Source organism: Dermacentor silvarum, chromosome 7 (genome assembly GCF_013339745.2).
Source record: "Dermacentor silvarum isolate Dsil-2018 chromosome 7, BIME_Dsil_1.4, whole genome shotgun sequence".
Taxonomy (NCBI): domain Eukaryota; kingdom Metazoa; phylum Arthropoda; class Arachnida; order Ixodida; family Ixodidae; genus Dermacentor; species Dermacentor silvarum.
The window spans coordinates 35,924,588-35,951,595 of record NC_051160.1 but is presented as its reverse complement, the minus strand read 5'-3'; the positions used below and the strand labels follow the sequence as shown (position 1 = coordinate 35,951,595).

The 27,008-nt window shown below is 45.4% G+C and overlaps 1 protein-coding gene and 1 pseudogene across 1 annotated transcript; one reads left to right on the top strand and one right to left on the bottom strand.

Annotated features, from left to right (window-relative positions):
* Positions 1-9,522: 9,522 nt before the first annotated feature.
* Positions 9,523-9,699, bottom strand: LOC119459775 (U2 spliceosomal RNA; annotated as a pseudogene).
* A 735-nt stretch (positions 9,700-10,434) lies between these two features.
* On the top strand, positions 10,435-25,244 carry LOC119459456 (papilin-like). The gene is made up of 5 exons (XM_037721228.2): positions 10,435-10,593; positions 13,683-13,865; positions 19,693-19,875; positions 20,794-20,973; positions 25,117-25,244. The coding sequence occupies exons 1-5, from the start codon at positions 10,542-10,544 to the stop codon at positions 25,218-25,220; spliced, it is 702 nt and encodes a 233-aa protein (XP_037577156.1). The 5' UTR covers positions 10,435-10,541; the 3' UTR covers positions 25,221-25,244.
* Positions 25,245-27,008: the final 1,764 nt, after the last annotated feature.

The following is a 27,008-nucleotide window of genomic DNA, read 5'->3' as shown; positions in this document are numbered from 1 at the left end:
CAACTTTTCTGATGCATTTTACTTTGAGAAATTCAACTAGTTCAGTAAGGCCTATGCGCCACGCGGACGGCCTGCGTAGTTCACGGTTGCGTGGTTCCGGGTAATTTTTCACTAACTGACAACGCCGCCGACGTCGACCCCGACGCCGACACCAACACCAGATTTTCTGCGACATGGGGCCGTTAACGCTGTCGCGAGAAAATCACCACGCCGGCACGAGTCGCAACCCCATCGGCGCGCGCAAGCCCAAATGAGAGACTTCCAAGACTGAATGTAAAACTTTGGAAGACGCCTAAGCTTCGACTTTAGGAGTGGAACGCGATAGCATTCAAAGATCCCTGACTGTTTGTCAGGCTTCCCAGCAACTGATGCTTTCGTTTTTCAGCACCTTCGCCTCGGGGCGCCTCTGCCGAGTAGGCGCGAGCCACCTGGATGTCGTTTTTGCAAGGACCACCGACTGGGGCGCGCCACTGTATCAATGGTAGAAATGTGAGAATAGCGGTTTCTCTTCGAATTTCCGCCGTAACAGAATTACGTTTTCTCGTATACTCAAATTACAATGCGATGTTATCATGCCTGTAGGTAGTGGTTAGGTCGTACTTTAGAATTGTTCTGACGCATTTAACTTTGAGAAATTCGATTATTTCACCAGCGCCTCTGCGCCACCCGGAGGGCCTCGGTGGTCGGGGTGATTCGGCATGATTTTCTTGGACGCGGACGCCACATGCTGAGACCGACGCCGGATTTCCTGCGACACGGGGCCCTTAACGCTATCGCGTTGAAAGGAGCGGCTCAAAGTTCTTTCAGCCACAAGAATGGTACCTTTATTCCTTATCTGTGAGATGCACGCATGGCGCACTGATACCTATATTTGGGTTAGAGTTTATCCTACCGGCCTCAAGAATTTCCCTTTCAAGCCTGCGTTTTGCTCGGCTTATCACCTCAGCTTCTTGCACAAGGGCTGAGCAGCCACATTGCCTACAACGCGCAGACAGGGATGCTTCGTTACTCTGGGCTTTTAAAGATGTCGGGTGCTCCCTTAACCTATCATTAAGACATTTGCACGTTTGCCCAATGTAAACTTTTTCGCAACTTAGTGGTACTCTTCAGTGGCATAGGGGGCAAAGGGCTTCGTATGTTTCTTTTCCCGCGCCATTTTCTTCGTTTGGCAGTGACCAAGGGCGCACACAACTGAGAAATCCTGGTAGAGGTAGTGAAGGTGAAATTTACGCAGTGTTTTTGGCCAATCCTTAATTTTAAGCTTATGCGACATTTTTTCAATGTACGGAATCCCGACGTACTTGTTCGACCTTTGGCGTGGCGACACGTTGGATGACGCCTCAAGCTTCTTAAGAAGCTTTGAATCTACGTCGACTAGCACACTCGAAAGGAATCCCGAGGCTCTGGCACGCGAAACCTCGAGGTCGAACCTATAACGGACAGTTTGTCGACCTGACTTAGGGCTTCCTTGAGGCATGAAGAACCAATGCCCTGTTCCTCTAGGTTAGTGTGATCAGTGAAAGGGTAAATAAGCTTTCTGAGTACGCGGCTTATCAAACCAGTAAGCGTGGTCATCACAATTTGAATACAGTGCTAAATATAAAAACCGGGTGTACCATTGTCAGGAAATTCCATCGTAAAATGTAAAGAGAGTGAAGATTGCTTAAATCAATGCAAGGCATACTCTCGCCAAATCGATTTTTTTTCGGTTTTAAGCAAGCTCTTATTTCTGTAACTTCATAAAGGTAGATCTTAAGAACACACATTAACCTTGCCAAAGCAAGAGCCAGAGACCATTTTTGGAACATACATTTACCTGTAAGCCCCTGATCAACAATAATTTTGACCCACTGTACCTCGCTTAGTTTTTAGAGACAGCGTTTAATATTTCACTTCGTAAGTATTTGACCAAAGTAAAGAAGAAATAAATCAATCAAATCATTCAAGGTCAAGTCTTTCTTATCTTGCCAGGTAAAGGGTTAAGTGCGCTGCATCTGCAGCAATTTCTCATTCCACAGCTTGTCGCATGGTCTTCAGCTTTTTCTTAACCTTCTTTTTCAACCTTGACATTTCTGCATGGTTGGTAAGTACCAGTAGAACTCAGTCATTCTATAATTTGTTGTTGGACAATGACGGTAAGCTTTCGGTCAAGACTTGATAGTGCGGGCTATATGCGTTCCAACCTATTTTACTGTGTCAGCAGGCAGGGTTTGGATACGGGGTTTCTTTTGTCTCTCCGTCAGTCCTTACATTCTGTTTCACTGACGACGACCATTGTTCTCATTGATGTTATTGTGTTGTCGTTAAATCACCTGCGAACCTACGTCTCAATGTCACCTTACATCAAAGAAATGGAATTTATTCAGCCCTGCGTACATAACCTTGCTCGCGTTGCTAATAATTAAAGCCTCCGAACACCGGGTTATATAAAACGGTCTTTGACTCATACAGTGGTACCAGGGAGCACGTATCGGTTCATAGGATGACAGAATATGTCATGGCCTAATGTGTGCAAACGTGTAGCAGACTTTTAGTTATTCTCTACAGGCAGACCTGCAAATATATCACATAACCATACCTAAATAAACATACCTGCGTATTATCGCAGCACATTATGCTGAGCAGTATCATACTAGCGACCTAAACAAAGGTGCTGCATACGAATGTGGGCAAACCATTTGGAGACGATCCATATGAAGGCTTAAAAAAATAGCAATGTGAACGTGATACTCCGGCGCGCATACCACTGGTCCGGCGAGCAGCATTAGGGCATGGTAATTAGTGCAACGCCTTGCGGGATACACAGATCATGATATTTGTGGCCACAGCAGGCAGTAGTGTAGAAGACGATTATCTAATCACGTTGTGTTCATCGTGTAGGTGTTGTTCAGGAGAGTATGGCGATGGCATTGGTGTGTAATTCACCGTTGTCATAGCCTGAAAAAAGCGTCGTCGGCACGAATAAGGCGTGCGTAACGATGGTGTTATGAGTCACGAAAGTTGTACTTAAGCTGAAAGGAGGGAACACGTCCTAAGCATCGGGCAGTAAGAAAAATATTAAAAAACACAAGCAATCTAGGTGTACTTGCGGACAACGACGTCGCGACAGCAACGCCACAAAAGTTTACATTGCGTATTTAGTCGCCCGAATCAGAGAGGCCTAGTGCTCTCCGTAGAAAAATGCAATTGTACAAGTAAAAGAATTTCTCACAAATATTGCAGAGGGCACTATATCACTTCGTATGCAGCAACAATAATTGAAGATACTGGCTCTAAGGTAAACAGTCTTTGGTCGGTGCCTTTAAAGTAACAGTGGCGAATGATTACCTCGTGGATATTAATGTTTTATATTCATGAGTTTTGATGTCATAATGTCCCATGTTATGTACTTATTCCCTATATTATGCAGAAAAAGGTTGCGTGCATCAACAGTTATTTACAGCATTTCATATTTAAATAAATTTCTTTTATAACAAAAAATATATTTATCTGCTAAGTAACAATTGTATATGTTATTTCCGTAAATGTTATATCTTTCAAATGTTACATTGCTATTCAAAACATTCTTTTCCCACCCACAAACCCCCCACTTTATACCAACCCGCTTCTTTTTCTCACTTGGTCTCCACTTTGGTAAAATTGTGCTGTCGCCCTAAGGGGATTCCGTACCACAGGAAATTTCTCAAATGAACGGCTATTTTATGCTTTATTTTATTGCGGTGGCAATTATATGGACACTCTAGGCGAAATTCTGCCGTCGCCGTGACGTTTCGTATACAGTCCACGGGCGATAAAATCGTCTCCGCGCACCGTACGCTCTATGTGCGAGTGAAAGCATGCGACGGTGAGCCGGAAATCGCGGCTTCGCGCACACTAGGGCGGGAAGCGGGAAGGAAGCGCGCAGTCTTCCGCTCGCGCACAACGCTCCGGAGGGGTGGGGAGGGAGGTGGAGGGGCCGCGCTGTATACTGCGGCCGTGCACTCCCGCCGAGCCGGTAGGCTACGGGGGGAGGGTGGTGGAGATCGCGTTCCGTGCCGTGAGCGTCCGCTCACGCTGTTGTATCTTGAAAGCCATTCTACGGCGGTGGCAGAGTCCGCCCTCCCTGTGTTTTCGCGCCAAAGATCGCGTTGATGCAAGCGCCGGCACGAAGCTCAATGCGCTCGCTGCTGCTGCTGCTGCTGCTGCACGGACTCACTCCAGCGTTTTGACAGCGAGTTTCCGCGGTCGTCGAGTGAGATGCGTTCATGTTTGCTGTTGCGCGCGTGGCACCATGCTTGCTAATTTAGTTAATGTGCCTATGTTTACAAGTTTATACGGCCGATTTTCCTGGCTAGATTCCCTCGTGCTGATGTACCTGACGGCATGTTTTGTCTATTTACTTCGCCAGTCTCAAAAAAAACACAAAAAAAACACAGGCAGCTTATATAATCAGCGGTGATAGATTCGAAGTGTACTACAACCAGTTTTGTCGAGTATTACATTTTAATAAAACACGGCAGCAATAAAAACACTTCGCGATGAGCTATCACGCTCTCGTCTAGCATCGTTTGCGTCTCTTTCCGTGCTTTGTTTCTTGATCAATAAAAGAAACCAACAAGCCCAGAAGGCTATACTCTAGTACTCCTTCGAGGTTTGAAGCCATCAATCCCCCTGCGTCGCAGCGATGATTACGGTGACAATGTCACAAGAATTGAAAAACTCTTTGGTCTCCAGGATTCAGCGTTGAGCCCGCAATGTGCTTCCCGTCAAACCGTTGCCTTGTTGTGATCGTTTTCATGCCCTGATTAAGGCCACTCTCTTGATTTTTATTCTTTGTCGCTGGCTTCGTCTCAGCGTAGTCAGGTCTGTGTGAATTGGATCACAGTTCACACCGTCGCCTTTCGTGTAATATTTTAACGCATTTTTGTCGCTAGTATGGCGACAGAGTACATTCGTATAGTGCGCCACCTTGTTGCAAATTAGTTTTGAGCAAGCATATTATTATTTGCGGTTCCCCATATTTGCTGATCATGTTTCATGATTGCACACTTTTGTTGAAGTTTGTTTATTTTGCTATTTTCCGGTTTCAAAAGGTCGTAACATTGCTTACGTGATGTTATTCCTCATTATGCAGTTTTGTTTGCAGTTGTTTTAAGTATTGCTTTTATTGTACAGCTAGCCCGCCTTATCGTGTAATGTTTTAGCGCCCTCTGGTAACAAAAATCAAACGAGATGAAATGACAATGTTGTCTATGCTTTCCAAATCTAGTGGCTCCGCCATGGTCTCAGCATCCCCATTGTCTTTCTGGCAGAGACATGTTGGCTCGAGCTGAGTGACGACGAAGTGGTGTGCTGTAGCTGGGTAGCATTGAGGTTGCCATAGGGTGAAGCGGATAGCGGAGCCGATAAGATTTCATTACCCTATGCTATGGCGACTGGGCACTGCACGGAGACAACGAAATTTTGTTTGTGCAGCCTGAGTCCGCGCGTCTTCTCGGCACCAGGCGACTCCCTACGACGGCGTACCACTCAGTCCAACGGCCTTGTTGAAGTTTTTCACCGCCACTAGCAGACTGCGTTCGTGACTCCAGACTTGCTTTAGGAATGAATTCACTATCTTCCCGTCAACCTTCTTTCCGTATGCACGGCGTTGAATGCTGACATGGGCCGCTCGAGTGTTCAGCTTGTTTCAGCAACAGCTGCATGTTTTCATGCTACTGTTTCAAATCTGCATCTGAACCGCCTCCAACTACGGATTACTTTACGGTTTTGCATACCATGTTCCCTGCCTTTCGTTTGCCATACGTTTCTCTGGATCCTCGGATGGCAATACATGTTTTGAGAGCCAGTTTGCTCATTGCAAGTCGCTTCAACTATTGTTTTTGGACCTATACTGTGTGGCGAAGCACCACAGTAACACCATAGTCCATTACACTGATGCGCGCCCTTACAGCGATGTGTTTAGGCCCCGCATGTAAGCGTACATTGACCATCAACCGCCACAGCCTGCTAGGCGCCGCTACGACTTCCTTTACTTGACCGAATACGCTGCCGAAGCGGTGTGCGCTACAGTGCATTCGCTTGTTGCACCACGACCTGCCTCATCCACTCGTAGGCACTACCCCCTGTATGCGGGCCAATTCTTTGGCTGCACCATGCATGGACAAGGCATCGTCACTATCGTAGCGGCAGAGACACATGGGCTGAAGTTGCGCGCGCTCGCGCAAGTGTCAACTGGCACTGATCGCAGCTGCTGACGTAGCCAAAATAAACCTGGTTTTCGTTTGGCCCTGATATCCTGTATCTATGGTCCACTCTGTCCAAGGACCCATACAACAAATGCTTCAAGGGAATTTGAAGTTTCGATTGAACATTTTTGATAGGTAATTCGGGTCGGGCCGTAGCGCCGACCTAGGCTTCGGTCGAGAGCCCATGGGTTCGGGCTGCTTCATCGGCTGGCTGGACTGCCTAGAGTTATTCTTCTACTGTGGAGCTGAGCATAGCTGACTCCCAGCGCGCCGTGCGGTTCGTCGTCTCCAACATAGGGGTGTCTATATGCCACTGTTATCCAGCTGTTAAAACAATTAAATTTTGGGCTCCTTGGGCTCATGTTAGGTTTTCACAAATATTATACATTCTACAAAAAGAAAGAACTCTATAAGCCGCAGCAGAACGTCGGAAGCCGAGAAAGGTCCAAATGCGTATGTAAGGAAAAGACCAGTTTTCAGATTTTTCAGTTCTTAGCTAATTGCAGGAACGCCTTCTTCCTTTCATAGTGTGTGCTACCGACTTGATATGTGGCTAATGTGGCATTGTGGGTATGTGTTAACAGCTCTTAGTTAAAAACAAGATAACTCTTGGTAACCGTTTACGATTCACATTGTCAATAAGTAAACCAGAAATCTGGTAGAATTTCCAGGGCTAACCAAACATTTGAGCAGGGGGTAGGATTCTTTCAGGTAATTGTAAACGTGGACGCTGTTTTTGATACAGGACTATTATTAGCTGCGAAAATATTGGATATCTTCGGTTGATTTCGGATCTACCTGAAACCTGTAAGCATTCCGCCATATGCTCACTTTTCAAAGCACAGTCACAAAATCCACTCGCAAGAGCGAGAGGTAGAAAAGGGAAGGAAAAAACAGGGTGGCAACACCGACGCATACACCATTTGCCACCCTATGCAATGTAAATCTGGTTACGCAATGTAAAAAAAATAAAGAAATGAGATTGCTGAACTTACCTCACTGAATATGCGCATGCAGACTACAGCCGATCACTCAGGACTATATACATCATGAAATGCAGCTTGCGAGAGCGACAGCTGTGGTCGACAACTCTGGTCGCCGAGAATAATTTGTAATCAAGGTGATTTATTGCGGGACACAGATGAAGGTCCTGGTTGCCATAGGGGGCACAAATACAAGGGAGGTGTTCTAAAGATCTACACCCCTGATATCTTCTCATGGAATGTGTTCTGCACGGGCGGATGAGTAATGCACAGGCCTTTGTAAATGCTGCACCCAGCCAGCAGGGACACATCACCGTTGCATCAAAGGGCCCACTGAGTTACACATACTCAGCGAACCATACTCAGCGAACCAGCGGAACATACCCAGTGCATTCGTGGCACCACTTGTTTAAGCGTCGGGTTGCTGACCTTGAGTAACTCTTGCGATGTGGGTTCGATTCCGCCCAGAATAGGAGAAACATAAATGTGACCCATACTGGCATCAAAGACGACCATTGAAGACTTCAATGCTAAATCCTCCAAGCCGGCACAATGCCCTGTGCTCGAAGCCGGTACAAAATAGTTTCTTTGCACAGTCGTATCTAGTCTACCTACCTAGTCCCGCATCGGCAGTGATCCATGTGTGCGTGAAAAAGGTTTGTCGAAGAGCGGCACATATGTAACAAGTCTAACGTCCCTTGAAAGACGATGCAGCTGCCTTCCAACTACCCCAACCATTGCTCTCAGACTCCGTGTCGCTATCTTAGCACCAGCAAAATTACCCGACGCATTGCTGCGACGCTACTCAAGCCATTCTATCAACTCATGTCTTTTTGTTACTGGCACAATGACCGACTCTTCTAAAACCACAAACGGAACGCGCCTACGACCCCCTTGAGGGCTCCCTAACATCTCGCTCCCCCAACACCCTCCTATGTCCTTCTTGTTTTTCTTTTTATTTCTTTTTATTTTCTTATTTATTTCTTGCATTCACTATCTCTCTCTCTTGCCCGCCTTCCCACTTTCCCGCTCTTGTCCCCTTGTTTTAGAAGCCACGCCTAGAGACGTCAGGCGACAGCGCTCATTTTCTTTTCAGTGCCTCCCTTTACAGCTAGCCGCTACCGACAACTACCGCCGGTGACATCACTCTACTAACCTGCCGAGGATGACAAGACCGCTGTTTCACCAAGGTAAGTCCTCCTATGCAAACGTTGGCCACCCTTTCTGAGGCACCTTATCCCTGTTCATAACCTTTATACCACGTGTGCCATCATCATCAGCCTATATTTACGTGCACTGCAGGACGAAGGCCTCTCCCTGCGATCTCCAATTACACTTGTCTTGTCCTAGTAACAGTTCAACACTCATGTTTATTTCGGCAAACTGCCGATTCAAAACAAATGTTAGCTACTTAGGTTCAGAATCATCTACAAGTTGGGGAGAGTTTCAAAAACACCGCTCTTTGTTAAGCTTAAATTATGGGGTTTTACGTGCCAAGACCACGATCTGAATATGAGGCACGCGGTGGTGGGGGGAAGTCCGGAAATTTGGACCACCTGGGGTTCTTTAACGTGCACCTAAATTTAAGTACATGGGTGTTTTCGCATTTCGCCTCTATCTAAATGAGGCCGCCGTGGCTGGGATTCGATCCCACGACCTCGTGCTCAGCAGCCCAAAACCATAGCCACTGAGCAACCACGGCGGGTTTCTTTGTTAAGCTTAACTTTCGTTTAAGAACGCTTCAGTGAAGTTCTTGGTTTATAGAAATGTAATGGGGGGGAGTTCCTTGCGAAATAAAATAGATAAAAAATAATTCTGCTTCAAGCTCTCTACTTTTGTAAAAAGGTAACGACCACAAAATGACTTCGATCCTGATATGAGCTAGAAACCTTAAACTTCGTAAAGGTGTGCAAACCGACGATGGCGATCCTTATAGCATAGTCCTCACAATTGTTGTTCCATGTTACGACAAAATAAAATACTTCCAAGCACAACTGTGGATAACTTAAGGTTCCTTTAACCATACGATTTAATTTCGCGAATACATTTTTGGCGGAACTGTGTTAAAGGCTACATAATTGAGCATTTTCTACATCAATTATGAACAAGGTATATTTTGTACAATCATAAAATTCTTCTTCGACCTAAAAGCTTTGCACCAGTTATATGAGCTGATTTTCGTTTATCGAGAGCCTGGCTGGAACCTAGGCACAGGAGGATGTTCAATATGTTTTTTACAGTGAATCTGTATAGGGCTAGGTTCTGAAATTTTTTTACATCCCTCTATCGAGTCACATCGACAGAGAAATTTTCCACCGTGGGCCAATCCCGACGATCGCGCACTACCGGACTGACCCACGGCGGAGGTAAAGCAGGCTTCAAGCACTCCGGCAACTTGCAAAAATAAGTTTCATATCTTGGGTCCAAATACAACCCGTATCAGACATTAGGCTGAAAAAACAGATACTACACTGACCCGCGTCGGCCATGTCTACGTTCGCACCATGCACGTGTATGTCATCGCGACGTATTCAAACGAGTGCCTGCCAACCTGAGTGTCTTCTGTCTCCTGATGTCATGCTCTACGTAGGCTCCTTTGCTCACTTCTCTTCTGACTATGAAATGGATAGGCCACATGTTGTATGGTCTGAAAAAAAAAACAGCGTGCCCACCAAGGACGACGGCGTGAAGAGAAAAGGGAATGGACGTGGGGGCGGCGGAAGGAGACCACCGACGCTGAGCGAGCCGCGGACGCTAAAGGTAAGCATGCTGCCCGCCAGGACCGCAAGGCAGAAAGAAATGCGAACCGCCCATGTGGCCCTGATCCCACAAACATGGAACGTTTCACCGGAGCAACGGTCAATCAACACATACACAGCTTCGCTGGTGATCCGGAATGGCATTATATTTGTTATTTATGTGACCTCTAGGAAATTCTCAATTTTCTTAAGGTACAAATTCTACACAAGAAATAAAGTATTAATATCGCGATGTTATATCAGCTGCATTGAAATACGCTAAATTCAAGTTTCTGAGACATCTCCACATGGAATAAGGTTGTCGTTGTGCATAAGGACTGATGAGCAAAAACGTTGCTCAACGATTTCTTTTGTTCAAAAGCAGCGCTAGTAAGCACAACTGTTACGTAAAACTTTTCTAATATTGTTAGCAATGATGGCTTGCTCCACAAAGAGAGTCTATGATTCGAGGTCACTGGAGCGAACAACGCATCTAGTAACAATGTCTTTAAATTGTCCTCAGCATTACAACGTATCTCCGTTTCTCGAAGGCGACGGCACTGCTTACATGACGTCGGTACAGACGCAGGACGATGAAGCTTCTAAGCGGCCTCTTTCTTCTCATCGGTGTGACCTACGTTGATGGTGCGGTAATTTTAGTATTTAATTACTGTAAAATCATGCAAATATTCAATGCAACATTGTTGTTACGAGGAAATATTTCTTCCTATTTACTGGACATAACCATGTTTATATTTAGTCAGTCTTTTTTCCGTTATATTTTATTACTTTTACTGTAGAAGTTGCGATTTTTGATGTACAGGTGCTAGAACTTTAAGCGCAACATTATTTGGAGTGTAAACAGTGGTAAAACGAATGGTGGAAACGCGAGACACAATTTTGCTTTCTATGATGAACTCTTTTTAAGCACTTTGTCAAGGATGGGATATATCGTTTCATTGAATACCCTATATGCGTTGTCCGCAACGTGCAAATAATTTATAGTGCGCTGAAGCAAAATGTCACATCTAAATCTTCAATTAACTTTGCATTCTTCCCAATTTTCGTAAGGCATTCATTTAAGCCTCGCCGTGAATTTTGCTTAGCGAAGTTCCCCTAATACGCCTCTTATATAAAAGATGAATTGATTTTCACCCCCTTTCCTATATCCCGCCCAGTGAGGAAAATAAATTTTTCACGCGCAAGCGTACGAGCCCTGGCTGTGAAAGTGGCGAAATTGTGTTTGTCTCCGCGGCGGACGCGAGCGCCGGAGGGGGCAGGTGCCTGGTCGTGGCGAAGATAGTTGCGGCGTTCAAGCCATTTTCGTTTTTGCTTCGAGGCCGCGGTGCTCGATGTGTATGTTCGCGGCGTCCGTAAACGCTTGCGCGTAACCCGCCTTGACGGAGTGAAACCTCACTGCACTTTTTTAGGGGCGAAGCTCCTTAAAGCGGCACCCGTTCGTCCCTCGTCGTAGTCGTAGTGCGCAACCAGTCTTACGCTTTGACCTGCAAGGTGGTGCCGGTGGGAGATTTCTCCTGTGCGTTGTTGAACAATAAAAAATTCGCAGCGTGCGCGTTAACTAAAAGCCGAATTCTTCTGTCTCTCATTCCCCATTAGCAGCCATTGGCATGTTCCAGTAGGAAACGTTATTAGAAGTAGAAGTGTAAGTGTTAGCTAAAAGCCGACTTCTGCTGTCTCTCATTCCCAGTAGCAGCCATTGTTTACCTCCAAGGTAGTGCCTGGTGAGATTTTATGAATTGCTCAATAGATGGCGTTGTGTGTCCGTATATGTATGTATACCCATATATACATATATATGAATACGTATAGTATAACCGAAAGCCGACTTCCGCTTCCGGTTCCACTTCCGGTTCCGCTTCCACTTCCGGTTCCGCTTCCGGCTCCGCTTCTGGTTCCGGAAGCCAGCTTCCGGCTTCCGGAGAACGCGCCCGGCGTTTTATGAAAAAAAAATTCCGAAAGTTGTGTCCGTAGCGCGGAATCAAACCAGGGACCCCTCGCTTCCGAACGCGCGGCGCTAACAACTACGCCACGAAGCGCACATAGACACACGCACCACGATGGCAATAAATACCCAACATTAGCGAAAGGCCGCGTTTCTAGCGCGTTTCGAACGTGTTTGTGCTAGCGCGTTTCGGCCCGTGTAAGAAGCTGGTGTAAGACGCTGTGGCCTCTCCGCCTTACCTTCAACGCGTTTCGAACGCGCTGCCCAAGGCGGTGGCAAGTCAAGTTCAAGTCGAGGAGCGTTTATGAATACGGGGGGTATACTCTCTCAGCAGTCATGTGATGGCGTCGGCAAACGCGGTGCACGTTCCGGCATGTGTAAATGGCTGCGTAAGACGCTGTGGCCGCTCCCCCTTACTAGAGAGTACTGCACGTTTCTAACGCGTTTGTGCTAGCGTCCCCTTAAGCGGGAGATCCGATGATTCCCTCCGGAGCTTCGCCCACTCATCATCATTCACCCCGTGGATATGCTGTGATTTTTTTAACCTATTGATATCGAGAGCATCAAATGGCCCATTGAGCGATAAGCCGCCGTCAGTCGTCTGGACAAGCGAACAAAGGCACCTAAATTACCATTGCCTGCAACGCCACGTCACAAGCGCGCCTCGATCACGTGGCCTCGATGGAGCAGAGCGTGCGAATAAGAACACCTGCTGCGTCGCCAGCGCGCCAGGCGTTACGTGAAGGGAGAGGGCATCGCTTCGACGCCGCATCACCCTCGCACTGGGAAATCTTATTATCCGCGCGTTCCTTGCCAGCGCAAGCTCGCGCCTGCGTTCTAACTTCACCTCCGTAATCGCTATGAAGAAATTAATGTGTAAGGAAAACGAATAAGTTTAAAAGCAAAAACGTTGGCTGTAGTGAGTTTCGAATATACGGTCTCACGATCGGAAGCCGAGTGCCTTCCAAGCCCGGCGTAACGAAAGTGTAGACGTGACAATCACCGCGACTTACTCGAGTACGTCCCCATTAGATTCTATTGCACTCGGGCAAGATAGCATGACGTCACGGATCGAAGTGCACCGGCCTTGTGCTACCAAGGAGGCCTTGCCAAGCGTCTCAACGTGATCACTTGCCCGCGAAGAGTTTATGACTCTAAGGACCGCTCAGTGACGCTCAAGTGGGCAATAATGCTTTCGCATGCACAAGCCGTAATTGCTTAGTTTGCGGATTTTTTTAGTATGTTTGATACGGAAGCCTGCGGCTGTTGAACCCATGGCGCCCTTGCCGTGTTTTGTACATACTGCAGGCCTGCTTGACCTGCTGACCTAGTATCACTTAACGATATCTGCCGCTAGCTCTCATGTTGATATGCTGTATTCCGGATTCTTAGGCAAATGGGTTCTTTGTCTTTATAGTGCCTTCTTTTTACTACTGCGTCTTACCTACTGTGTCGTACCTGTTTGATACGGGGCGACCCAAAAGCCAGTCAAATTTCCCGCACTCGTAGTTATCCCGCCATGTATTTTACTTCCGAATAAGTGACGATGAGCAACACGAGAACAAGCCGAGAGCAGGAGCCAACGTTTCGACAAGTGTACTTGTCTTCTTCAGCACAAGACAAGTCCACTTGTCGAAACGTTGGCTCTTGCTCTCATCTTGTTGTCGCGTTTCTCTTCGTCTTGAATTTCCATCTCCCGCATTCTCCGTCTTTTCCGTGGATTCCGAATAATTGGTAATTTGACAGTCCTACTCGGCATTTTTTTTTTCAGCCATGCCTGAAATAACGCGAGCAATGTGCATGAAGCCGCCGAATCTTGGTAACTGCCTACCCTTACAAAATCTTTGGCATTATGATTACCGGAAAAGCAGTTGCCTGCAGTTCCAGAAGAACGAATGTGGCGTTGGATTCAACCAGTTCATATCCAAACAAAAGTGTGAAGAAGCGTGTTTAAGTAAGTAAATTTTCTGGTTATATTGATATTTTGACAAGAAATTTATATGCTTTAGACAGCATTGGCATGTGTGTCAGTTTTTCAAAGAACTCATCTCACAAGAATAGTACAATAGTAAGCGATGCGAAGCATAAACTTGAGGCGACGCTCTCTCTGCGACATTTCTGCGGAGCCTCCGCCTCGTCATCATCCACCCCAGTGAAGCACGGCTGCGTTCTGCACTACCGATACTGCACCACCGATACTCGGGGTTGGCTATGTTTGGCTAAAGACCAATCAAGCCAAACCAAGTTAAGAAAAAGAAAGCAAAGACGAAGCTAAGAACCAGCCAAGCCAAACCAAGTTAAGCAAAGGTAAAGCTAAGAAATAGCCCAGCCAAGCAAAACCATGTTAAGTAAAGGAAAGCAAAGTTGAAGCTAGATAAGAGCCACGGGCTTTGCTGTTTGCCCAGTCCTCGCACCAGTTAGTGTGAAGCTGCCCCTATTTTTTTTTTTTCTATGTTGGGATTCGTTCCTCAACCGACGCAACATCCCATACTGGTTACCTGGGCAACGGTCATAACACATCGCCATGGACGACCAGGAGGCCTTTCAACAACAGATCGCACTACTCCCGAGGCAGCTCCGGACCGACCAGGCGATGATACAAAGCAGAAGCAATTAATCGTACCGGCGCTTCGCGCATCCGGTCAGCCAGTCTCCTTTTCAAGCCTTGCATCCTGCTTTTGTGTTTTGTATCTGCCTTTCACTGGTGGTAGGTGGTGATACTGTGGTGGCGGTGTTTCTTATCTGCCACTGAGCAGCACGCAGCCGTGCTCCGCCAGGGTGGAGGGTGACGAGGTGGAGGCTGCGCCACAATATGGCAGAGAGCGCGTCGCAGCATAAACTCTCCCCCCCTCTACTCCCCCCCCCCCCCCCCCGCAGAGTGGAAAACCCTTAGGCCTTGTAAAGATCCTTGAAGCATACCCGATATCCTTAACGTGTTGTGACTGGAGTGGGCTGTGATGTCGATGGTTGTGGATGCACCCCTGAGAGTGCGCTGGGGTTTGTTGGTTCGTCGGAAGTAATGTATGCTGGCTTCAGCCGGCCAACAGAAACGCTGACGTCCTTCCCGATCACGTACAGGGTGAAATCTTTGTCGTCGTGATTGACAACCCCGTAAGGTCCGCTCCAAGGAGGCTGGAAAGGCCTGCGGACGGCGGCATCGCGGGAGAAAGCATGTGTGCATGATGCCAGATCCTTAAACACGAAAAGCGTAGGCTTGCCGTGATGCGCTGCAGGGGATGGGCGGAGGGCTGCGATGGTGCGTCGGAGGCGGGCGACGAAATCGGTAGTATCTGATGTGGCGGTGTTGGATGGTAGTGCAGCAAGAAATTCTGCTGTGACACGGAAGTGTTCGCCGTAGATGGGCTCTGCGGGTGTAGCCTGAATTTCAGGCGTGAAGGTGGTGCGAATACCTAGGGGGATGGCTGGGATAGCCTCGAGCTAGGCTGAGTCCGGGTGACACATTGAATTGTTGATGGAAGATCTTGACTGAAGAAGGAAATCCTTGTTACTTAAGAATGTTCACTGCTATTGTGTGTCTTTCTGCCCGAAACTGCCATCTTGTGGCTTCATTGCGCAAACGTTTTCGACAGAATTAACAGGTGATAAGAGTGGCTCAAAATATGTCGTCACTGTAGCAGCAAGGACTGGTCACTGGTCAATGGTCGCAGGGAGAGGTCTTCGTCCTGCAGTGGACATAAATATAGGCTGATGATGATGATGTAGCGGCAATAATTTTCAAATAATAATAATATATATAGCACAAGTGCCCAATCAGCAATCACAGCTAACATATCCACTGCTATGCCTTTATTTTTTAATTCATATACCTACAGTGACGTAAAGGGTATTGCAGTAAGGTTAATAAGACATTTGCATGGAAGAAAAATTGGGCAAGGATATTTATAGGGGCACGTGTTTTGCGTCGATTTATAGAAGGACTTAAATTTTACAGCAGAAATGCATTGCGCTTTCTCCTCTGGAATCTTTAGGCTATCAACAATGGATCATCTGCTGACTTTTCAGGAGTCGAAACGCAAGGTTCAAGGCCAACCGCAGAACTGTCGTCTCGTAAAAAACTGTGGAAAGGTTACAATGCTTGGACTGCAGATATGAAAGTCTTTTGATTTAAATAATTTAGCAGCACCTCCCTGAATTAGTTTAGCATGATAAGCATAATTTGTGTGATACGTTTTTTTTTGCCTTGTTTATGTATGTGGTGCTTAATGGCGCAATAGCATGTAAGATCATATGGTGCCATGTGAATTGTTGTTTTTGCCATAAGTTAGTGATTTCCTCGTTCGCCGCTCGTTCTGACAGTATTGCATTTGCCAGTGCTCGTCGTACCTCGGCGTTCGGTTTTCTTGCGTCATTCAGTCGGCGAAACGAACGCACATGCCTTCGGTAGCTACTATTTCCATTGGTATCTTGTGACGCTTATTACATCAGCGATGGAACCACTCTAAGTCGTTCAATTATTTGTCCTTACATCTTCACGCTCAGTTATCTGCCAGATGGTTTACAGGGTGCCGGTGTGCAGGAATAAGGAAAGCATAAGTGCTGATTACCCACATCGACATTGACGTTGCATGAATGGATTCGAAATGCTAATACAAGTGTTCATACAGCGCGTGTCTTTTCTTGAACTGCCGCATATTTATAAGTCTGTACGACCGATAAAACTACTACCCTTACTTCGTATAGCTGCCCACTAGTTTGCTATCTCAATCAATACTTCGCCTTTTGCGCGAAACTGTGACCTTTTTACCGAATGGCGCAAGTATTTCTAGTTTCAAATTGGAAGTACCCTAGCGTTGCCGGCCATCAACTGGTTTTCCATGGTTTCATCGCTGCAAGAAAGTCCAGGCGCTGAGCTGCATAGCTTTTACCGGCGTAGTATTAAACAAGAACAGTAAACCAGTACTAAATATCTACGTAAGATACTACTTGCTCCACTATTGCTAAAGCAACAGGATAGCAGTTATATGGCCTTATCTGACTTGTTTCCGTATCCATATTCGGAATGCATCTCAGTAAATACTCACGCTCATTTCGCATAGAGCCCACTTAGCTGATATGTCAGCTTTATAGTGAACATACGTATATGTGGCTCCTGGTTGGTACAAAAGCTTCTGGCAATCGGACATGGTATCAGTGAGTCCGACAGCAATGTCCAAAAGGCTGTATTGTGAGACCTTTGTTTAGACTACGACTGTGAGTGCCGAGTTGGCGAGAAGGGCAAGATGCTTCACATGAAATAACAAACAGAGACCTAACAGCCTAATGGAGTCGGCTGGCCGAATAAACATGACCTAGGCGATGCCACAGCGATCCTAGTTTCGCGGAGAAAAACGTAGGTGGAGCTGCAATTAAAGATCGACCATAGAAGCAGCAGCAGCGTAAGACTATTCTCAAGCTCTGAAAGTCAGCGCTATGCTCTCAAGAGCTGGAATGAACATAGCGCGACCTTGCGCCGAGGTAACATGCGCTCTATGCGCGCGACTGTCCACGCGCTTCGCGACAACGGCACAGATAAGCTGGCCGACGCGTAAAGCTGCCTTTCTCACAGAGCCCGCTGACACACAGCACTGGCACAGCGCTGTGCACATTTTCCACTCACAGTTGGTGAGGAGAGTGAATGACTGAAACCACGTTTATTCCACGTTCTAATGCGCCAAGGGCTCCTATAGCCATGCTCTATAGCCGTTCTTAGAGTAGTGGTATCGTATCCGATTGATAATGATGCTCCCTCGTAACCGCTAGAGTAAATAACTATCGTCGTGAATAAAATGGGGAGGCTGAATACGTATCTACATCGTAGCATCCTTTCTATAGACCTAGGGCCACCAATGGCACTTGACGCTTCAATTTATTGCGCCAATGCAAATAAACGCTTGGCGACCCCTAGTAGCAGCAATTTCTCGTAAGGAATCAGTTGTGGTTTGCACCGGAGGGCCCGAGGCCAACTTGACCAGGAACAAGGTGCTAGGCCAGAAGGCAGAGGTGACGGGTGCAGTGTTGCCGCAACGCAAAAGCAATAATCCTTCGGTCTGAGAAATCCTGCTTGAAGGATGTCGGGGTACTAATGGTTAGGTGTGTGCGATTACTGCATACTTTTGAATAATCGATAGAACATTGTCGCATCCCATTCGGTCCTGGTACTATTGAAAAATGCTAATAGTTTTTAGTAGATTCTGAATTATCGCTTCACTAATTGCGCAGAATAAGACATGAAGAATAAACGAAATCTAACACTTTTTTTCTGTCAGCCATACTGATTGCACCTACTAAAGCAAGTTGCGTCGCGCAGGGAGCCGTACTTTCCCGTCAAAATCACGACCAATCGCATTTTTTTTTTCAATTTCCTGCCATTTGTCAGTGAGTCCGGTTTTATATTATTTATCTATGCAGCATCTGTATCCCCTTATTGAAAGAAATGTGAGCACGTTTAATTGCAATACACAATCATGGCACCATCTTACATGACTTACATCTGACATCACCATTCCGAATCCAGAAAAAGTCCTTTTTTTCGCTCTGTTGTCCCTGCAGACGACCCAGAATTCTCGCTTAGATGCGAAAGTATACACAAATATAATTTACCTACAAGGTTACCTTTATAAATTTTACATGTTAATGCATCATCGCGGCTGCCTCGAAGAGCCCTGAGTTGGCAAACGAATCAGTGTTACTCTTCCAGCTGCCATTGTGCTTCCAATAAAGTATAATTTATTATGTAGAGTGTAATGACAGAAAACATCTAATATCGGGAAACGCAGGACGTAAAAATTGTTTGGTAATAGTGATGAGAAGGCGATAGACCATTCGAAAACTATTTTTAAAAAGTCGCAGTTCCGTCCGAAAGGCAGATCATCTATTAAGATAGCAGATTATTAGACAGCTACGCGAAGTACGCACAACAATTTTATCGGTGGTGTAAACTTCTAAACATTCTCCTACTAACTAAATTTAACAAGCATGGCGTCCCGCGCGTACATGTAGACGTGAACACATCTCACCAGATGACTGCGGACGCTCGCTGTCAAAACGCTGGCATGAGCAAGTGCTGCCGCAGCAGCGATCGAATTTACATTAGGGCGGCCTCTCACTTCGGCGCGAAGCAGGGAGCACAGAGCGCAGACGAAGCTATCAGCCGTCAGCGCACCTTCACTTTGTACCCATTGCTGAGCGCTTTCATGATAGAACCCGAGCGGCCGCACTTCGCCGCGCCATACACAGCCGCCTTCTAAGAAGACCCCTCCGCCCCGTGATGCCTTGCGCGTGATCGAGCTACCATCCGCGGCTCACCCTTGCACGCCTTTAGTCGCCCACACAGCTTACGGAGCGTAGTGATTATGTTATCGCACTTGGACTTTATATTAAACATCACGGTGATTACGACGGCGAAAATGCGTCTATAGGGTCCATATAATTGCTGTCGCAATAAAATATTTGATTCGATTAGATTCACTTCTGGAACTTCTCCATTCCTATTTGGTTGGGTTTTCAAAAATACTATTTGCATACCTCTACAAAAATTGGCGAGGCTTGTGCTGTTGCAGGCATTTGTAATATCAGTTGGACAATGTCTCATCACTAGAGCCTGTACCGTAGATGTTGTTGGCTGTCTATGATGTATACATGTTCCACGCTTTGCCTCGGATATCTATTAGCAATATTTTTGTTATATTGTTTGTTAATTTCTTATTTCGGTGGAGTTTTTATGAGTAGCTTGTGTGTTAATTGAGAACGAGGTATATCTTCATAGCATTTGAACGTTACAGAACCGTTTGGACAAAAGCAACAGATGTGTCTCACAACAACGTATACTGGCAGCTGTAAACCGAAGGCCCGGGCATGGTATTACGATCCTAAAGATGGTTTCTGTAAAATGTTCAACCATGGTGCGTGCGGCAGAGGTGGAAATCATTTCGCAAGTGAGAAAAAGTGCCTGGAGACTTGCAAACGTGAGTATTTGTTGTACTCACAATTCTCCATCAACTAATTCCTGAAGAGAGCGCACAATATTGCCGTTAATACCAGCCAGACCTTCTTTCTTGTTCGTGTGTGTATCGCGCAACCTAAAGAATCAATCAGTACGAACTCGCCCACTTTAAGTTCTGTCTCTTTTTCTACTTCTTTTGTTGTCGTTAGCTTGCTCGCTACCGTTGAGGTTAAATTTATGTAAACAAACGAGCAACACTATTTTCACAATTGTTTGCTTTTATTTTTCAAGTTTCATTGTGTTTTACTGCTTGAAGCTCAACAGTTCTGATATGCGCTCGTTCACACACAAAAAAGCTACTAAGTTGTGCATATGGCTCACTCTGTAATAATCAAAACATTGACAGAATGTTTTTAACGTTTACCGTTTCAAGCAATATATGTCAGGTTTACAGAATACCAGTAAATGGTACACAAGAGCAGTTCCTTCAAAGCGCGTATTTCAGATAGGATATGTCTACAGCAAGTCATTCACCTCCCAATATTTTTCATAGCCGTAAAGATAAAAATAAACAACACTTATTATTGCGCTGTATAAGGTGAAGCTTATGCGAGCTCTGTATAATGACCATTGCTTAGTCAGCACTGGTCAATTTGTTTAAATGAGATATATGTGCTATATGCTCTTACTCTCTCTTTCCTTTCTCACTTTTATTCTTCCTTTTCTGCTTTTTTTATCGGTTTCATCTGTAAGCAATTTGCCGACTGCTGCCTTTGGACCTTCAATTTGCTTGTTGACCAATTTTTTCCTAATGGCTTGGCACTTTGTATCACTTGTTTTCATGAATAAAAGTATTATTATCATTTATTCTTATAATGTAATTATGTTATTCATCCACCGAGTTCTAATATTGCTATTGTTATGCGCATTTTGTGTGCAGCTCCAGGCCAGCAAAAAATCGTGTGCAGCCTGCCGCAAAGCCCAGGAGTGTGTTTATTCACACTGTATCGATTTTACTTTGAACCGAAGATAAACTCCTGTCTGCTAATCAAGGGAAAAAGTTGTGGCAAAAATGACAACGCTTTTACTTCGCATGAAGCTTGCATGAAAAGATGCAGTCGTAAGTGAAATCTTTTCCTTCAGTGTACAGCCTAAATTTGTGGTTGTCTGCGGACTCGTGAACAAGGCTGTCGATACGTTAGGACAATGTCCCGTCCAGTGCCAGTGTGAATGGTAAGGTGATGGTACCTAAAATTGACGTACGCGTTAAAGGGTGCGGCGTGTATTTATTTTCTTTCAGGGATGCTGGAAAACACTACAAGCACAGTACGGCGCTTTATTCGGTATTCCCTAATCGAAAATAGGAAATACTTGAGGTTAAAGCAGTGTATTATAAGTGCAAACAACAAATACAACTACGAAAGTTGGATTTTTCCCCCTATATCGCACTTATCTTCAGTATACCAGGAACTACGGTAGTGTTGGCACGATTATTTGTGAAGGTTAACAATGGTTTTGTGACCAGCCAGAACATGCTCGTCGTAGCTTGTAGTCGACTAGGAAACTAGCATAAAAAGTAGGTACCTGTTCTCGTTTTCCAAAATTATCGAATATCGTTGCAATACACGCTCTGAAAAGGAGTCTCTCGCTATACTTTTAATAAGAAATCTATACACAACGCAGCAAAATGCGTCATAAAGTGTCAATAGGTTTGGAATTCTTGCACAGAATTGCTCAGTGGACATAAGCAAGCAGGAGAACTTGAAATAGTGGCATAAATATCAGCACTCTCTTGCAAATTTGATTCATGATAGGCGTGGTGTTACAACAGTAGCTGCACATATCAAATCGCGTCGCATTACTGGAAATCTTAGGAAAATGGACTAAAATATTCACGCACGCCTTACAGGTTCAATCAAATTCCTTCGGTTTCGCAACTTCAAGCATGTTTCACCAATTCTGCAGGTTTCATCAATTCAGTCCTCTGTTCTCTAACGTAGGGCAAATGTGTCCGAGTGTAAATCAGATTGGTAAAATGCAGCACCTAATACTGCATTTTCTGGATATGTATACAACTTGTTAATCTATCAACACGCGCTGTGAGCTATGAATTTTTATCCTCGCTAGATGTTGCATTTCAGTCTAATATATTAAGGTGGCGTAGAGTCACTCCATGCAAAGAAATATCAAAGAAGCACTAGAAAGATTTTTCGTTGTCAAATAAGCTAATTTACATTCCATCCCCCGAAATATTGAGTAAGTAAATAATATTTTGTAATTAGGGCAAATTTACGGCACCGGCTCCTCATTTTTACATTTAATGACGTCGTACTAAAGTCACAGTTTTAAAAATATCACACAATGACACTCAAACTTAAGTCGCAATCACAATCTGTGCTAAGTTCCACAAATAAGTGAAATACACCTGAAGACAAGTTTTACAGCCAATCTGTATAGGGCTCACCTTTTGATCGCCGCGTCGGGCAATAGAAAAAAAAAACTGCATGCTGTATGTGCGAGTGAAAGCGCGCGAGGGCGAGGGACGCGTGCTTTCACGGGGAGCGAACGCACGGCGGAGAGCAAACGCGACTTCCCAGTGGAAGGGGAGTGGTGGGCGAGGAAGGCATCGAGGCACCCTAGATTGTGCGTGCGCGTTCCCGCTTTCCCACTGCGGCGCATGCACGCAGCCCTGCCGGCCTCTGCCACCGACTCTCTCTGGGCTCTCGCCCGCCCCTTCCCTGATGGCACGTAGACACTAGCGGCAAAACGCGCGCGGTGAGCCGCCGGCGGCAAAACGCAGCTGCGGCAGGGCGGCCACACCAACCGGTGGCGCGTGGCAGTCACGTGACAGCATAAACTTCTCCCCCCTTCTCGAACTATCCGTCAGCTCCGTTAGAGTGGTATTCTGAAGATTAGGGTGACCTTCTGAAGATCTATGGCATCACTAGGATTTAATGGTGAATTTTTATTGTGGTTTTAATATTTTTATTTGGTTTTTGCTTCCGTTCCCATTTTATCCCCCACGATTAACGGTACACCTCCATACTTCTTCTTTTAGAGTTGTAATCTATCAACATTTATTAAATGTTCCCCTTTCGTGTTCTTTTCTGACTCGCAAATGTTTGTGCAAGTGCAACATTTTTGTTTGACAAACGTGTTTTTGAGTGCTGTATTATTTGCATCGATGAAGTTCACTAAAATACCCTTAAAGAAACAAATTTTGGTCAGTAGTTGAACTTACGGTTTCTGTACAGCACGAAATCGAAGACGGCGTTGTTCATGTGATCGAAGCATGCAATCAAGTATGCTATAGCATGTGCCTTCGTTTAAGAGATAAGCTGTACTGCTCAGAAGAGGGAATATTTTTTTCCTGAATTCTACTTGGCACTTAGCAAATAGGATAACGCCGCACGTTCCACAGAGTGCATATGATATTTGTGGCAAATAGCACAGTTGAAAAGGCTATAATGCTGTAAGTGTCCGCTACTTTGTATTCAATCCCACGGGATACTTACTACCAGGAAAATTGAAATGGAAAAACATTTAGACGATGCTATAAGCTTAGCCTTTAAGAGTAGAACGCGATAGCGTTATCGGGACCCGTTCGAATCGCATCGTTCGAATCTAGCAAGTGGGCTTCATTCACTGCAACGCTAAACCTGGGAAAGCCAGCTTACAAAGACCCAGCTTACACCGATCCCCTTAAAGTCCGCTTCACTTTGAAACAGAAATGCATTGATGGAAAGACGTTTTTGTCAGGGGCTATATAAGTGGTGTTATATTAAAATGTGAAGGCCGAGCACTTTCTTAAATTATTTTATTAATTGTTTGCTATTGCACCTGACGCGCACGTGTGTCCAAAACGAATTAGCAGGCGAAGTCCCAATTTGACCAGCCTAGGATGCGAGCGCCATCTGGATATCATTTTCGCAAGTACCCGAGCGCGCGGCTGTAGGTCTGGTAGAAATGCTGGAAAAGGGGTTTGTGTTTGAGTTTCCTCGTAGCATAATTAGGTTTTCTCGCACATTCAAATTACAATCCAGCGCTGAATGGTAAACATCCAACAGCGCATCCGACGCCAAATGGTAAAGTCGAATAAATTAAATTTTTATTCACCAGAACCTTGCACCACGTGGAGGGCCTACGCGGTTGGGGTGGTTGGGGATAATTTTCTCCGCCACCAACGCCGACATCGCACGCCGGCGCCGGATTTTCTGCGACACGGGGCCCTTAACGCTATCGCATTAAAATAACAAAGACATAGCTAACTCGGCAATTTCTAGATTCAAACATTGGACCATTTGACTTTTGGATGGCTGACTTTTGGATGGGATGAAAATAGCGCCACACCACAAGAAGGCTGTAGAAGAGAGGGAAACATTTATTTCTATTGGGCGCGGGGGGGGGGGGGGAGATAGGGCACAATACGTAGGGTATAACCCTTAGTTCAGCGCCCCATTGGTTCACGTCGCCCCGCTTGCCCCCTGGATCAGCCGTCGCTGCTCCGGTACCCTATCATTTGGTCAGCGTAGTCTCTGTAGAATGTAGGAAGACATGCAGAAGGCGCTCTGCGTTCCTGTTCTGTGGCGCAATTTGCAAAGGTAACGGAAACATATGCAGGTTGAACGCTACGTCAGTTCACTCGACAGATGAACGCTACCCCACTGTCAAACTGTTAGCCTACTATCGAAGTAACTTCATACTTAATTAGTTTGGCATTGCAATCATCAAAAAGTCAAGCGAAATTATGTACTGTGAGGACTACTTGCTGCATGTATATTGCTGCGTAGTGCTACTTGTCGTTGTTGGGGGCCCCCATGACAAAGTTGTTATCGCGTTTGTTTCCAGGCTGGACCGGTGCGTATGTCATCTTTATCAGTTTGCTGTTCGCACGTTGCATTAGTGTGCTCGTTCCGAATGCTTTTAACTTAGTGTTTACTTGTATAAATACTGGCCTCAGTATCGACACAGGGGTCATTGGCGCGCCGATCTTGGACGGTGGCTGCCCGCCATACCGCTGCATAAGTTTCCCAAGCAGGCTCAAGTTCGCACTGATAAAATTAATTTGAAGGATCCTGGACTGTTGTCACTGTATAAGCACTGTCACGTTACACGTAGAAATAGTTAGGTTTAGTCTTAGGTGGTTAAGCAACATGCATAAGAATTACCATGGTTCCTGGTGTAATAGAAACAGTCTCTTCATACAAAATGTGTCCTATTGTTTTATCTGACAACCTTTGCGCTTTTTCTCCCTCCGCCTCAGATCCCGAAACACCCAAACCCTGCTACGGCTGTCATGGAATCAAGAATAATCAAGGACAGAAAACTCGTGTACAGCAAACTGCGGGTCAACAAACTAAAGGCTAGCGAAATCAGCTCCCCGTTTTGGTCTAAACTGTGGATCAGCAAACTATTGGACAGCCCAGGTGCCTGGCGCTGTAAAAGTTCGCTGATGGCAACTTCAATGGACAACAACCTTCTCACTCACACGGAATGTGTGGATTATTTGGTACAAATTCATCACATATTCAAAAAAGTTCAAGATCCCGCCATTAATGTTTCCCTGGTCGAACACCTCTTTATGACAACATAAAGCTTATCTACTACACCAGTCTGCTTGCTTGCAGTCCTTGATCATACATATATTACTGTAGAAGACTGACACATTTTAATTAATTGTAAAAACTCTATCACTTGCTTCTCACGTGTAAAACGATGATACTTAGGAAACACAAACCACAGTGAATACTGCAACACATTCCATCATAATCATCAGCCTGTTTTTATGTCCTCTGCAGGACGAAGGCCTCTTCCTGCGATCTGCAATTACCCGTCTTGCGCCAGCTGGCATGCGTAGGGTGGATAACCGGCGGATCATTAGAGTTACAGATGGGGCGTACGGAATAGGCCACACGCAATTTCTTTTCACTCGGGAGTACATTGCGCGAATACATTACACGCGTTTAAACAGTATATTCTTTGCCAATAAATAAATCGTAAAAAAGTTTGTGAGTTACTAGATTTGAGGCGCTAACGTAGACAAGTCCACTTTGATGAGCTGGAAGCCATGACAGCCACGCTCGGCTATCATTGGAAATGGCGACAGTTGCGGCCACGCTCTGAAATTTTATTGGTCCTGATACAAAGTCCGTAAATTTTCTTACACGGACAAATGAAGGAGAAGCTGACGCAAAGTATAGCCGACACGTACCATGCACGGACTTTCGTTGCATTTCACGACGTGATATCAATATCAGGCTTATTGTAAATGACCGTGCTAACTGTTGAATATGACACCAGACGCTGTTAGCTGGCTGCGCAGAAAAATTCGCATTCGTGGAATCTGCGGTGTCTGAGGTAATGAAATGGGGTAAGTTATTACGAAACCCTTCTAACGTATCTATGTAAAAGCGGCTATACAGGGTGTCTGAACTATCACGCACCAAGATTTAAAAATATGCGAGTGCCACGTAGCAGGACAGAACCAAGGTAGTGCTGTTTACCGTCGTTTCGATGTAATCCTACTATTTTTTTACATTCCGCCTAATTACATACTTAGTCTTAATACTTATTCAACTTCTCAAATAATATAATTAGATGAAGAGTGTCAATGAGAAAATTGTACATTGAAAGCTCCCATTACAGCTTTATGTTGCTAAGTACGTGCTACATCAAAGTGTTTTTCCGAGCGAGAATGAACCCGCGAATGCAGACAATATTGCCGTGCGACTGGCTACTCGAGGCAGTATGCGTGTATTCGCGGGTTTCTAAAAACACTTTTATCTAGCATGTATTGAGCAGCAGAAAGCTGTATTGGGAGATTTTCATGTTGCTCTACAATTTTCTCCTTAGCACTTTTAATCTAATTATAATACTTGAGCAGTTGAAATGGAAATAAAAGTGATTATGCAATTAGACGGAATGCAAAAAATCTAGCGACGGCAAACAGCATTACCTTGGTTCTATCCAGCTACGTGGCACTCGCATTATTTAAATCTTCCTGCATGATAGTTGGGACACCCCGTGTATTCGTATTTGGGTAATACCAAAGGTTCTGTAGCCGTAAGGTATGTACGGTTTTGCCGTTGCATTCTGTGTGAAAGCCTAGTTTGTGGTGTGTTTAGACGCTGAAATGGAAAGTTATTAAGACGAAGG